This window comes from Ranitomeya variabilis, chromosome 5 (assembly GCF_051348905.1).
Source record: "Ranitomeya variabilis isolate aRanVar5 chromosome 5, aRanVar5.hap1, whole genome shotgun sequence".
Taxonomy (NCBI): domain Eukaryota; kingdom Metazoa; phylum Chordata; class Amphibia; order Anura; family Dendrobatidae; genus Ranitomeya; species Ranitomeya variabilis.
The window spans coordinates 312,039,429-312,054,110 of record NC_135236.1 but is presented as its reverse complement, the minus strand read 5'-3'; the positions used below and the strand labels follow the sequence as shown (position 1 = coordinate 312,054,110).

The following is a 14,682-nucleotide window of genomic DNA, read 5'->3' as shown; positions in this document are numbered from 1 at the left end:
GCAAGAGGACCAATAGATCAAATCCATCTGCGTCATCCCATAGCACACGGTCATCCCCCTCTAGGGAGAGACACCGTAGCTCCAGGTCATCTAGACCATCCCATTCCAGGGACAGGCAATACAGATCTCCGCAATCACCGACCAGAGAAGGCATCCTCATCGGCTCACTCAGCAGGGGGACACCTCAGTGATACACAGGATTCGGAAGGCATCTGCGACTTTGACTCAGACAGGGAAACGGAGGGGTCCCTGATCCCAATCCCTCCTAGCAATACAGCTCTAGTTGAGGACATAATTTCATCCATCCATCGGGTGCTGGACATTTCTGATCCGCCACCAGAGGCCCCAGAACATAAGATTTCCTTTGAAGGACATCTGAAGCCACCTAAGGTTTTCTCTAACCACCCAGAGTTTAAGGTGATCCTTAAAAAGCAGCTCTCACAGCCTCAGAAAAAATTCGCTAATCGCAAATATCTGGAGGCGAGGTACCCCTTCCCACAGAAGGACACCAAGGAATGGACAGATCCACCCGAAGTGAACCCCCCTGTCTCTAGGCTGGCAGCACAGACCCTCCTTTCACTGCCAGATAGCTCAACCCTCAGGGACGCAGCAGACCGGCAGGTAGAACGCATAGCTCGTTTAATTTTCAAGGCAGCAGGGGCATCCCTGGCTCCCGCGTTCGCCTCAGTTTGGGCTGCCAAGGCCTTTCTGGCCTGGGCAAAAAATTTGCAAGCTCTCCAAGCATCCGCTCCTGAGCTGTCGGACCAAGCGGTTCAAATAGCAGTTGTAGCAGACTACATGCTTCACGCAGCTCTGGATTCAGCAAGGGGAGTAGCGGGGATAGCATCAAACGCCATCACAATTCAGCGTGTCCTCTGGCTCCAGGAATGGAAAGCGGACGCAGCCTCAAAAAAGTCCCTCACGCACCTCCCCTACCTCAGTGGGAGACTTTTCGGTGAACAGTTGGACACTATGATATCCAATGCTACCGGGGGTAAGAGTACTTCTCTTCCCCAACTCAGACCTAAACGCACTTACAAGAAGCGTAACCAAACTCGATTCCGATCCTTTCGGAATTCCTCGGGCTGGTCCGTCTCGCGTCCAGCACAAAATCGTAAACATTCCCCACGCAGGGACAACTCGCGATCGACGCAAAGGTCGGACCAGACCTGGCAGTCAAAAGCAGGCCAGCCTAAGGCCAGAGGAGGAAAATCTCAGACTTTCTCCTTATCATGACTCACGGACTCCGGAAGACACCACACCAGTCTGGCTGCCTATTACAGAAGACAGGTGGGTCAGGGAACTAGTGTCTTCTGGATGCAAAATAGACTTCACCTCCAACCCACCGGACCGATTCTTCCTCTCTGTCCCCCCAAAACCGCCAGCCAAGGCTTGTGCCTACCACCAAGAGGTCTCCTCGCTTTTTCAAGCAGGAGTCATAGTACCGATCCCCACGACCGACCGCTTCCGAGGGTTCTACTCCAATCTGTTCGTAGTTCCCAAGAAAGGAGGCAGTGTATGGCCCATACTAGACCTAAAACAGCTCAACAAATATGTACGGGTCCGTCACTTCCGCATGGAGTCCCTTCGGTCCATCATTGCGTCCATGGAGAAGGGAGAATATCTCGCCTCCATAGACATACCAGACGCATACCTGCATATACCCATTGCACCTGCCCATCAGAGGTTTCTCAGGTTCGCAATAGGCCAGGACCACTACCAATTCGTGGCTCTCTCTTTCCGACTCGCCACGGCTCCCAGAGTGTTCACCAAGGTCATGGCAGCCACCATAGACGTCCTACACTCCAGAGGCATAGTAGCCGTTCCATACCTGGACGATCTACTCATCAAGGCTCCCACCTTCAAGGACTGCAAGCTCAGCGTCTCAATCACAACCGATACTCTGTCGCATGGGCTGGTTAATCAACTTACAAAAGTCATCACCAACCCCGAGTCAGTCCCTGACCTTCGTGGGAATGCTATTCAACACCTCCAGGGGTCTAGTGCTCCTTCCCAAGGACAAGGCACTGGCTCTCCGCCTAGGAGTTCGCACCCTCCTACGCAAACCCCCTCGATCTCTCCGGTTTGCCATGAGAGTCCTCAGCAAGATGGGGGCAGCAATAGAAGCGGTCCCATTTGCCCAGTTTCACCTCAGGCCTCTCCAACTAGCCATTCTCAAGTCCTGGGACAGGAATCCCTTTTCTCTCGACAGGGAGTTCCAGCTAACGTCGTCAACCAGGAGGTCCCTGCACTGGTGGCTCAAGCCAACCTCGCTAGCAAAAGGGAAATCCTTTCTCACAGGTCAATGGAAGTTTCTGACTACCGACGCGAGCCTGACGGGTTGGGGTGCGGTGCACCTACACCACAGGGCACAGGCCAAGTGGTCCCCAGTGGAAGCGACCATGCCCATCAACATCCTGGAAATTCGTGCCTTCCTCCTGGCATTGAGGGCCTTCCATCACTTACTGGCAGCCTCTCACATCAGAATACAATCGGACAATGCCACGGCTGTGGCATATGTGAATCACCAAGGGGGGACCCGCAGTACCCAGGCGATGCGAGAAGTGTCACACATCCTCCGCTGGGCGGAGGACACGGGGTCGGTTCTTTCGGCGGTCCACATTCCGGATGTGGACAACTGGGAAGCAGACTTCCTCAGCCGACAAGGAATAGACACGGGAGAGTGGTCTCTCCATCCCGAAATTTTTCGCCAGATCTGTCACCGCTGGGGGACCCCGGATGTGGACCTAATGGCATCCCACTTCAATGCCAAGGTCTCCAACTTCATGGCCAGAACACACGATCCGCGGTCGCTTGGAGCAGTCGCTCTGGTTCAGGACTGGACTCCGTTCCAGCTTCTGTATATTTTTCCACCTCTCCCCCTGATATCCAGAGTGGTGAGGAAGATCAAACAAGAGGGAGTTCCAACCATCCTAATTGCACCGGACTGGCCCAGACGTACATGGTACGCCAACATCGTACAACTTACAGCAGATGCCCCCTGGATTCTCCCCGTCCGCCACGATCTTCAAACACAAGGCCCGCTCTACCACCAGAACTCAGGGGCTCTCAATTTGACGGCGTGGCCCTTGAGACCTGGGTTCTAACCCAGGCAGGGCTCTCGCCGGACGTCATTGGAACCATGATCAGGGCACGGAAGCCAGCCTCTGCCAAGATTTATTACCGTACCTGGAAAGCTTTCTTTACCTGGTGCGAATCTCGTGGCCAGATCCCACTCCCTTATTCCCTACCCAAAGTACTTGGTTTTCTCCAATCCGGTCTGGAGGCCAGGCTGTCCCTGGGCTCGCTTAAGAGCCAGGTGTCAGCCCTCTCAGTGCTTTTTCAAAGGCGCATTGCTACCAAGCCGCAAGTAAGGACTTTCCTTCAGGGGGTTTCCCGATTGGTTCCCCCCTACAGACGACCACTAGAAACGTGGGACCTCAACCTGGTCCTGACAGCATTGCAGGAACCACCCTTCGAACCCCTTAAGGAGGTCCCGCTCCGCCTTCTCTCCCAGAAGGTGGTTTTCCTGGTGGCAATCACCTCGCTACGCAGGGTGTCTGAACTGACAGCACTCTCCTGCAGATGGCCCGTCCTGGCTTTTCACCAGGACAAGGTAGTTCTTCGTACGGTACCATCCTTCCTTCCGAAGGTTGTGTCCAACTTCCACCTCAATGAGGAAATTTCACTACCATCCCTTTGTCCGGTTCCGGTTCATAGAGTGGAGAAGGCTCTGCATACGCTTGACCTCGTCAGGGCATTGCGTATATACGTGTCTAGGACTGCGTCCTTCCGGAGGTCTCATTCTCTTTTCCTCCTTCCGGAAGGCAGCCACAAGGGTCTGCCAGCTTCCAAAGCTACCCTTGCCAGGTGGATCAAATCCACCATACAAGAGGCCTACCGCCTTAAGAATTCTCCTCTTCCAGCCGGTATTACGGCACACTCTACACGGGCGGTAGGGGCCTCCTGGGCCATTCGGCACCAGGCTTCGGCACAACAAGTGTGTAAGGCGGCCACTTGGACTAGCCTACACACGTTTACTAAACACTACAGGGTTCATACCCAGTCCTCAGCGGACGCGAGCCTGGGTAGATGTGTCCTGCAGGCGGCGGTGCCCTAAGTATAGGGGCCTGTCTGCACAATATTCGTCCATTGCTTCCCACCCAGGGACTGCTTTAGGACGTCCCATGGTCCTGTGTCCCCCAATGAGGCGACAGAGTAAAGGAGATTTTTGTGTACTCACCGTAAAATCTTTCTCTTAGCCTCTTAATTGGGGGACACAGCTCCCACCCTGTTGCCCTTTTCGGACTGTTGTTACTGTTGAGTTCTCATATTGTTGTTTGAGCTCGTACATAGTGGCCTTCTTATAGGCATGTCTATGTTATTCATGTTACGTTCCTCCTACTGCTTTTGCACAAAACTGGGGAAGGCTGACGCCGTCCAGGGGTGTATACTGCAGAGGAGGAGCCACAGTTAATCTTTTTCAGATTATGCATAGTGTCGCCTCCTAGTGGACAGCAGCATAACACCCATGGCCCTGTGTCCCCCAATTAGAGGCTAAGAGAAAGAGATTTTACGGTAAGTACACAAAAATCTCCTTTTTTAATACTACGTCCGAGGTCAGATCCCCTGCTTTGATGTGGGCTCCGGCGGTGAGCCCACATTAAAGCCGCGACATGTCAGCTGTTTTGAACAGCTGACATGTGCGCGCAATAGCGGCGAGTGGAATCGCGATCCACCCGCCGCTATTAACTAGTTAAATGCCGCTGTCAAACGTTGACAGCGGCATTTAACTACCGCTTCCGGCCGCGCGGCCGGAAATGCGCTCATCGCCGACCCCTGATCGAGGGTCAGCAATGCGTCGGCATAGTAACCAGAGGTCTCCTTGAGACCTCTATGGTTGCTGATGCTGGCTTGCTGTGAGCGCCACCCTGTGGTCTGCGTTCATAGTAAGCCTGTAATTCAGCTACATAGGAGCGATCTGATGATCACTCCTATGTAGCAGAGCCAATCCATTTGTGCCAGCTTCTAGCCTCGCATGAAGGCTATTGAAGAATGGCAAAAGTAAAAAAAAAAAAAGTTTAAAAATTTATAAAATTAATTAAAAAAAATATAAAAGTTTAAATCACCCCCCTTTTGCCCCATTCAAAATACAACAATAAAAGTAAAATCAAATATACACATATTTGGTATCGCCGCGTTCAGAATCGCCCGATCTATGAATAAAAAAAAAAAAGACTAACCTGATCGCTAAACAGCGTAGCGAGAAAAAAATTAGAAACGCCAAAATTACGTTTTTTTTGGTCGCCGCGATATTGCATTAAAATGTAATAACGGGCGATCAAAAGAAAGTATCTGCACCGAAATGGTATCACAAAAAACGTCAGTTCGGCATTCAAATAATAAGCCCTCACCCAAACTCAGGTCACGAAAAATGGAGACGCTACAGGAAAATGGCACAATTTTTTTTTTTTTTTTTCCTATAGCAAAGTTTGGAATTTTTTTTCCACCACTTAGATAAAAAAGAACCTAGACATGTTAGGTGTCTATGAACTTGTAATGACCTGGATAATCATAATGGCAGGTCAGTTTTAGCATTTAGCGAACCTAGCAAAAAAGCCAAACAAAAAACCTGTATGGGATTGCACTTTTTTTTCAATTTCACCGCACTTGGAATTTTTTTCCCATTCTCTAGTACACGACATGGTAAAACCAATGATGTCATTCAAAGTACAGCTCGTCCCGCAAAAAATAAGCCCTCACATGGCCATATTGACTGAAAGATAAAAAAAAGTTATGACTCTGGGAAGGAGGGGAGCAAAAAACGAACACGGAAAATCCCAAGGTCATGAGGGGGTTAAAAACTTTTTTTTTTTTTTTTTTTTAAATTGCTTCAATAGTTTCCATGGGAGACTTGAAGCTGCGATCTTCTGATAGCTTGTGTTACACATAGCACGACTGCACTGGGCAAAGCTCTTAGCAGTTTGGCAATGACAACCACGGGGGTCCTGCAGACCTGGTTGTCATGCCAACCCATCAGCACCCAGCGATCATGTGACAGGAGCGCCGATTAACAGAGATAAGACGTGCATTCGGTTTGCTCGATTTAAAGGGACTCTGTCACCTGAATTTGAAGGGAACAATTTTCAGCCATAGAGGCGGGGTTTTCGGCTGTTTGATTCACCCTTTCCTTACCCGCTGGCTGCATGCTGGCTGCAATATTGGATTGAAGTTCATTCTCTGTCCTCCGTAGTACATGCCTGCACAAGGCAATCTTGCCTTACGCAGGCGTGTACTATGGAGGACAGAGAATGAACTTCAATCCAATATTGTAGCCAGCATGCAGCCAGCGGGTAAGGAAAGGGTGAATCAAACAGCCGAAAACCCCGCCTCTATGGCTGAAAATTGTTCCCTCCAAATTCAGGTGACAGAGTCCCTTTAAATACCACTGTCAGAGATTGACAGCGGCATTTAACTAGTTAAGAGCCGTGGGTAGATCGCAAATCCACCCTCGGCTGTTAGGGGCACATATCAGCTATCATGTGCTGGAAAAGGTGCAGGCTCAGCGCCGGAGCCCGCACCAAAGAGCGGGAGGCAACCTATGACAGATATACATGTTATATAAACGTCATAGGTCAATAAGGGGTTAAGGTTGCTTGCATCTGAAAGTTGTTTTTTTTTCTACATTTTTTTTTTTTTTACTTGGATTGTGAAGTTTTAATTATATCAATAAAGAGCATTATTTTAACAGTTTTTATGGATTTACAGTGCATTATTTTTTTTTATTCAGTCTCTAGTTAAGTTTATTAATAATGCAGGCTTATTTTTTTTTTTCCCTTTGGCAGACGTATACTTCACACAAAGGGGGAATTGAGTGAAGACCGACACAAGCAATATGAGGAGTTTGCTACATCTTATCAGAAATTATTGGCAAACTCCCAATCCCTTGCTGATCTTCTAGATGAAAATATGCCTGAGCTTCCTCAAGATAAACCAATGCCAGAAGGTATCAGGACATACCTATAGAAAAATACTTCTATCATGTACAGTGTGTTTGTATAGCAGAGTAGATCTGTAAAGTTCAAGTCTTTCCACTATTTTTTTTTTTTTTTTTACTGAATGACTTTACTGAAGGACTAATGCCCAGTGGTCGTGTACTCAGAATACCGTATCAATTGTGAATATCAGATTGACATTGTGTCTTTAAATTTTAATGTTTTGCACTTTGATATGCCCTGTTTTTACAGAACATGTACCTGGCATTGACATATTCACACCTGGGAAGCCGGGCGATTATGATTTGGAAGGTGGCATCTGGGAAGATGAAGACGCCCGAAATTTCTATGAGAACTTGATTGACCTGAAAGCTTTTGTCCCGGCTATATTATTTAAAGACAATGAAAAGAGTTTCCAAGCCAAGGATGGCGGCAAAGATGATATAAAAGGTAAATCCGTATGTCGACAGCACTACTGGACTATCTGCAGGCAATAGCTGGGGCTCTGTGTGCTTGGTAGGCCTAGGTCAGACCGCCATAACAGCATATGACCTGCATGCATTTTCCTAAAATGATTATTATACCTCTGTTACTTAAAGGGTTATCACCATTTTTGCCTTTTGTGACGGGGATCAGAACTTCATGCTGGATCTTACCACTGGCGTTAAGACTATGGAGACGGGGGAGCTACGCTATTTCTGTAACCCCCATAGACCTAAATAGGATTAGCTGAGTCACTCTTGGATGTTTGTCATTATCCTGGTCTCCGCCATGGGAATAACTATTTAATATGTATTTGATCGAAATCCTAATTTCCAAATAATGCTGGATAGGTTTTAGGCTATGTGCACACGTCAGGATTTTGTCAGGATTTTTCATCAGGATTTGTAGCCAAAACCAGGAGTGGAACAATTAGAGGAAAAGTACAATAGAAACATATGCTCCAATTCTGCATTTATCACCCACTCCTGGTTTTGGCTACAAAACCTGATGAAAAAGCCTGACAAAATCCTGACGTGTGCACATAGCCTTAGGGTACCGTCACACATTGAAATTTTCATCGCTGCGACGGCACGATTCGTGACGTCGCAGCGTCGTATAATCATCGCTCCAGCGTCGTAGACTGCGGTCACACGTTGCAATCACGGCGCTGGAGCGATGCCGAAGTCCCCGGGTAACCAGGGTAAACATCGGGTAACTAAGCGCAGGGCCGCGCTTAGTAACCCGATGTTTACCCTGGTTACCAGCGTAAACGTAAAAAAACAAACCGTACATACTCACCCGTCGGTGTCCTTCAGGTCCCTTGCCGTCTGCTTCCTGCTCTGAGTGCAGCCGTACAGTGAGAGCAGAGCGCAGCACCGCTGTGATCTGCTCTCACTTTCTGGCCGGCACTCAGAGCAGGAAGCAGACGGCAAGGGACCTGAAGGACACCGACGGGTGAGTATGTACGGTTTGTTTTTTTACGTTTACGCTTGTAACCAGGGTAAACATCGGGTTACTAAGCGCGGCCCTGCGCTTAGTTACCCGATATTTACCCTGGTTACAAGCGAAGACATCGCTGGATCGCTGTCACACACAACGATCCAGCGATGTCAGCGGGTGATCAAGCGACGAAAGAAAGTTCCAAACGATCTGCTACGACGTACGATTCTCAGCAGGGTGTCTGATCGCAGTAGCGTGTCAGACACAGCGATATCGTAACGATATCGCTAGAACGTCACGAATCGTAACGTCGTAGCGATGGAAATTTCAATGTGTGACGGTACCCTAACACATATGGTGATAGGAGGGGTCCTGCCTCTATGGGACAGCGAGTTGCTGCAGATGTGCTATTGTAACCAATTCCATTTTTAATACCTTTTAACACTATGTTCATATACAATACTAATTTAGAGTATTCTGCATTTATATTATGACTGCCTGATTTATCACTTTAGTTGCACCTTTCTTTCCCACGTTGTTATCCATGGAACTGCAACATTGCTCTCTAAAATCTATTCTGTTCTCATCCTCAATAACACAACAAACCGGTGGCTTGGGATAGGAAACTATTGTCTTAGATGAGGACTAGAAACTTTTCTCCTAGCGTACTCGCTTGGTTTCAGTAGATATATCAGACTTCAGGAGAATTTCCTACAAGACGGTCCCCAGATCTTCACAAACTGGGACTAGTACCAGACAATCAATTTTACATTTTCTCGAGTTTCTAGCACAATAGCAGCAAAAGCTTTTAAAATTTGCAAATGTCTGACTAAAATGTGCCAAATTGAAATCTCCTCCATAAACCTTACTCGAGGCAGAGTTTAGAGTGAGATGCGCTAAATAGAACGTGACATTTGGAAAGTTGCATTTCACCCATCTGTCTAAAACTTTTGGAGAAGCAAAGTTGTTAAGGGAAGAGAGAAAAACAAAAAAAACAACTTTGTGTCACAAATGTCTAAAACTTTTCGATAAGCAAAATTGTTAAGGGAAGAGAAAAAAAAAAAAAAAAACAACAACTTTGTGTTGCAAATGTATCGCTGATGTAATTTACTCCAGAAAAGTGGAGAAACAACAATGCTGTATGGGGACCATATCTGTAGGACAAAGGATGGGTCTGACTGGGATGATAGAAATTACTCTATTTTCTAAAGCATTTGGTCCTCCAGGCAACCTGCTCTTGAATGTCTAGCCCTCTCCTACTCCCACTCCTATTCCGGTGTATTACCGTAAACTCACCACAGCATCCTCGTTTCTTGAAAATAAGGTTGCTGCTTCTGTTTCTTCTCAAAATTCACATTACTTGCCCAGCCATTATACATCAGTGTCCTAAATCAATCCTCTTTGTCTTTTTGGATCCTGTAGATGGTGCCTACAGTACAGAGTTGCTTTTTTATTGCCTTAACTCAATTATTGACGGGCTCAGTTGAGCAAGTCTCTCATTTGCACTAGTCCTAAAAGTGCCATATTCTCTTGTGTTTTTTTTTTTTTTTAATACAGCAAATTTAGCATTGGCACGAAATACACTGCTACAATTAGCAATTTTTTTGTATGACAATAATCAAGAGAATTAAAACTAAAACTGCAGCATAGAGAACTTAGAGAAAGAGACCTGCTGGACACTACTTGTATAACCTATGGATTATCTCTCCTTGCCGAATATCCCCTACTTTTACCTGTACTTCTTGGACAGAATACATAATATGAAGAATACAAATATATGTATTTTTTAATTATCAGATTCCAAAGACTGTAAAGACCGAGAGGTCTCCACAACAGAAGAGCTAGAATTGGAACTGGAGAACTTGGATATAACTGATGATGCCTTGGAGCTGGAAGGAGTTGAGGAAGCAGAAGATCTTACGAAAAAACTGCTTGATGAGCAAGGTAAGAAATATTTGGTGACTCTTCTGAGGGCATACAATTTGTGAAAATATTCATGTACAAAAATATAGCCCTCCTTCAGATCGCACAGAATTTGCTGAAGGTTGTGCCCTTATGTAGAAAGAAGGAGCCTTTGTCTGGTCCATGTAGAAGACAGGAGCTTCTATGCCCAGGGTGGAATAATAAAATCGTGGCGGGAGCTTGTCCTGGCACCAGTAGAGCAGTACAGTCCATGTAGAGAGGCGCTGCTATATAGACAGTGGGAGACATGCCTGCACTTAAGTAATCCACCATCCGCTTATCCATCCGCCCAGCGGAATGCACTGATTCACGGCAAATGGTGTGAAAGCTGATTGCAAATGCCACAGCTGTCTGTAGATCTCTAAACTGTAGTTTCCTCTGCCCCATTATAACCCGAGGCAGCACTTTATGCAGTGTGAATTGTCATCAGAAGAGAAATCTAACAGTGGAGGCTTCCTTTTCGTACTGGTTTCCCGGTGACCTAGATTTCTTTCCGCAGTTATACATGTGAAATGTATATAACAAACCCTCATGGGTACGCTGTTCATGATTATTTCAGACTGTGGATTTCTGTGTTCTTATACTTGGCTGCTTGCATCATGTTTTGATTAAGGAACAAGAGATCAGCGTCTTTCTGAGAAATTAACCTCTTTTATGACTTCAAAACCTTTTTTGGGTAACAAAATTGGAAAATCTCACTGAGTAATGAGGAAACGTTTATTAGGCAAAGGAAAACTAACTTGAATTTGCAGCGTAAGGCTGTGTGCACACGTTGCTGATTTTTCGCGTTTTTTTTCGCGTTTTTTCCTGATAAAAATGCTATAAAACCGCAAAAAAACAGCATACAATATGCATCCCATCATTTAGAATGAATTCCGCATGTTTTGTACACATGATGCGTTTTTTTCCGCGAAAAAAACGCATCGCGGTAAAAAACGCAGCATGTTCATTAATTTTACGTTTTTTTTGCGGATTTCCCACTATAAAATGCATTGGGAAATGTCCGGAAAAAAACGCATCAAAAACGCGCAAAAAACGCATGCAGATTTCTTGCAGAAAATTTAAGTTTTTTTTCCGGAATTTTCTGCAAGAATTCCTGAACGTGTGCACATAGCCTAAATATCTTGTAAGGTTCACTCTTTTATGCAAAGGAACCAACATGACTTTATGTTTACACCAGTATGTTCCCAGCCGCCGCAACATTAAGATTGCGCTGATGACAACAGTGATTTAATGGTCTGCATAAACTGTGTAATGACTGGATATTAGCTGCTCGCTGGCAAGGTTACGTGGGCCTATGATCAGGAATATGGCTTCTAATGAATGCTCTTTTGCTGATCAGCCTGGTTTTGCTATAGTTAAAAATGTTAAAGTGTGTGTGTGGTAACCAGGGCCAGACTGGCCATCTGGCAATTCTGGTAAATGCCAGAAGGGCCTGTCTGGTCGTAGGCCACCTTGTCTGCTACCTTGTTATCAGAATCTGCATCCTCAAGATGCCAATACTGTTAACAGTTGTGAAGGAGCACAAAGTTGCTGGCCCCGTCACTTGCCCCAGCAGGCCGCTGTTGTCCTTTCTGGCTGCGACCTCCAGGAGGCCAGCACCAACAGGTAACATTGGCAGTGCAATAACATCTCTGCATCGTGCCGCCAGCATCCACTGCGAGAATGGATAGAAGAGGAGTCAGACGCTGCCAAGGATGAGATGTTTGAATTAGGTGATTATAGGGATTTTTTTTAATCTTTGGGTGGTTGTGGGGGACCATCACACTGTATAGGGCACTGTGAGTTGGACTATCATAGTATATGAGGGGCTGTGGGGAGGGGACTGTGAGGTGGACCATCATCATATATAAGGCGCTGTGGGTTGTACGATCATACTATATAGGAGGTGTTGTTAAGGGGACCATCATACTATATAGGGGGCTGTTGGAGGGACCATCATACTGTATGGGGGGCTTTGAGTTGGACCATCATACTATATAGGGGGCTGTGATGTGGATCATCATACTATATAGGGGGCTATGAGATGAAACAATATATGGGGATTGTTGGTGGTACCATCTTTCTTTATTGGAACTGTGAGGTGTACCATCATAATATATAATGAGCTGTACCATCATACTATATGGGGGTGTTGGGGATACCATCATACTAAATAGGGGGCTGTTGGAGGGCCCATCATACTATATGGGGGACTGTGAGGTGGACCATCATACTATACAGGGAGCTGTGACTAGACCATCATACTATATGGGGGACTGTGAGGTGGACCATCATACTATGTGGACATGATACCTTCTGGAGGTCTATGGGATACATTATACTGTGTTGGGGGCTGTGGTGACCATCATACTGTATGAGATGGTTATGGAGAACATCATACATCAGACTTTTTATAGGGACCAGTGGTGGACATCATACTGTGTGGGGGTCTGTGGTGCCTCTCATACTGTATATTGGGGGCTGCAGTGGATATCATACTGTATAGAAGGCTATGGTGGCAATCTTAACGTGTGGTGTGCTGTGGAGCATCATACTTTGTGTAAGGTTTGTGGGAAAATCATACTGTGTGGGGTCATCATACTTTGTGGGGGCATAATATTCTACAAGGTCAATGTGAAAAAGACATTAGCACAACTGGAAGATGGTGCTCAAGTAGGTTCCCAAACCGTACAGATTTATATAGAGAACTTGGCAAACACCAGATGCTGAAGTATAGTATTTAATTCAAAAGGTAGATACATACAAAACCAGACGTTTCGGTCATGCAGACCTTCCTCAATGTACCGTGTGGTAATTGGTGAGATATAGGTGATCCCCTGCGAGAAAAAGTAACTCCGTATAGATATCACTGGTAGAGAGTGCTGCCAATACAGAGTGGCTATGTGGACCCTGTCCTAGTTAGTTATGTGGGGATTATTATCGAGGCACTGAGGGTCATTATTACAAGGAGGCATAATGGGGGAATCATTATCATTATGGGGAAGCAAGGAGTCATTTTTAGTAATATAAGAAAGCACAGGGGATATTTTTATTATTATAGGGAGGTACATTACTATAAGAGTTCAAGGGGGGCATTATTAAAGAAGGTACTGGCGAAGTATTATAAGGTATCACAAGTTGTGGTTTGTGTAGAGGTGGTAGAAGGTGGAGGGTCCTGGAAAATCCGTAAAGTCAAGATGTTTGTATTTCACATTTTGCAGGGACGTAGATGAAATAAGAGGTCATGGTGGTCTGGACCGAATGCAAAGGAAAAGGGAAAATGATTGACAACAAAGAGCGAGAACCTGCACAATATACACATATATGCTCTGCAGAGCACTGGTGTAAAATGGATATTACCATTATATGATCACTGTATGGTGGTAATATCAGTCTTAGTACAGTGTTTTGGTTAGAGTTGTTGCCCAAGCTTGAAGCTAGTCTGCAGTGACTCTATGTGACTCTATGTGACTGCAGACTTCTGAATCCTCAGAGCTCGCTCGCTGTGAGAATTCTCCGGTGCTGCACTGGGAGCTGGTGATCATGTGCAGTGTTGTAACTTGAACAGTGTGGGCTCCAAAGCAAAAGCTCTAATGGGGCCCTCAATTATTGCAAGTCTTTAATAGCACTGGTCTTTTTATATAGGCCAAATGTACTTTTGGAGTCCTCTAGGCTCCAGGGCCTGGGTGCGATTGCAACCCTTGCATCTGCTGTAATTATGTAATTTGCATACATGTGGTCACATGCTGACTAGACGTGCACGGCCTCACTCAATACAAGTAAAGCACACAAAGCCGAGTACAATTAGTCAGAATGTGGCCGGAGGTGTGAAAATCGTATACTTGCGGTCACATGATGGCTGCTCCCAATGTCATCACCTGAGAATCCTTACAGTGTGCGCTATGAGGATTCAGAAATCTGAAGTTACATAGGTTTTAACCTCAACCTCTATAACAATCAGTACGGTGGTGTTATAAATATTGTGTATGCTGGTCATATTTACCGTAGTTATGGTTTTTTGGTATATGTCTGTAATATTGCAATATTATTATTACTCTGTCGCCTCATTGGGGGACACAGGACCATGGGTGTTATGCTGCTGTCCACTAGGAGGCGACACTATGCATAATCTGAAAAAGATTAACTGTGGCTCCTCCTCTGCAGTATACACCCCTGGACGGCATCAGCCTTCTCCAGTTTTTGCTTAGTGTCGCATAGTAGGCACACCTAAAAGATTTTTACTCCGTTTTTTCCGACGGGATTACAGATGAAGAAAAGAGGGTCTCCTGTGAGACTCCCGGCATGGCTCCTTCCTCGGCCC

The 14,682-nt window shown here is 46.0% G+C and overlaps 1 protein-coding gene across 6 annotated transcripts in view; it reads left to right on the top strand.

Annotated features, from left to right (window-relative positions):
• The window catches only part of UPF2 (UPF2 regulator of nonsense mediated mRNA decay), a 124,572-nt gene that overhangs the window by 19,663 nt on the left and 90,227 nt on the right, over positions 1 to 14,682 (top strand). For all 6 annotated transcript variants that reach the window (XM_077264579.1, XM_077264577.1, XM_077264582.1 and 3 more), the window contains exons 4-6: positions 6,846 to 7,006; positions 7,248 to 7,445; positions 10,215 to 10,361. In XM_077264579.1, coding sequence (XP_077120694.1) covers positions 6,846 to 7,006; positions 7,248 to 7,445; positions 10,215 to 10,361 — 506 coding nt within the window. The remainder of the gene's footprint in view (positions 1 to 6,845; positions 7,007 to 7,247; positions 7,446 to 10,214; positions 10,362 to 14,682) is intronic.